At 46.0% G+C, this 582-nt stretch overlaps 1 protein-coding gene across 1 annotated transcript in view; it reads left to right on the top strand.

Moving 5' to 3' along the window:
- Positions 1-103: 103 nt before the first annotated feature.
- The window catches only part of LOC119593284, a 1099-nt gene continuing 620 nt past the window's right edge, over positions 104-582 (top strand). Inside the window, exon 1 of the mRNA XM_037942213.1 lies at positions 104-545. Within this exon, the coding sequence (XP_037798141.1) occupies positions 267-545 (279 nt within the window). The 5' untranslated portion in view covers positions 104-266. The remainder of the gene's footprint in view (positions 546-582) is intronic.

Genomic DNA, 582 nt, shown 5'->3' with positions numbered 1-582 from the left:
AATATTTGTTGGGATATTGCGTCACCCATGGTGGGTCAGAAACAACAGGTCGTATTCGAAAACGTTTGTTGATCTGAATGAATAGTGAACGTGAAACAGGTATTTTTCTTGTCCACAATTCACGACATATATACTTGCGTTCTCTGAGCGATTCTTCACTTGTTCTCTTGACATTGAGAGGCTGCACTTGACTAGCGTACCCGTATCAAAGACAATTTTGTGCCTAAGCATCAACATACAGTCGACTAATCTTCGGGCGCTGCATTATGGCTTACTACGAGTCAACAGACGCTTCCCGCTTCGGCGGTGTCGCGCCAAGAGGGAATCAGGATCTTGAAAGATACGTGGACTCTATTCTTCCGGAGACATTCAGACCCAGTTTCGGGGAAGACTTAGACGCCAGGCGGTCTTTGGACCTGGACTTGGGAGCAGCAAGTCTATGGCCTGACGACTCCCGCGATAGCCTGGATGCTTGCCTGGACTTCAGCGGAAACAACGTAGCAGGTTTCTCATCGGACGTGTCTTATAATGACCAGGGTTTTTCGGTAAGTTTAATTAGCGTGTTTATCAATTAATTAATTA

This window comes from Penaeus monodon, chromosome 32, assembly GCF_015228065.2.
Source record: "Penaeus monodon isolate SGIC_2016 chromosome 32, NSTDA_Pmon_1, whole genome shotgun sequence".
Classification (NCBI taxonomy): Eukaryota; Metazoa; Arthropoda; class Malacostraca; order Decapoda; family Penaeidae; genus Penaeus; species Penaeus monodon.
This window is presented reverse-complemented; position numbering and strand designations above follow the sequence as displayed.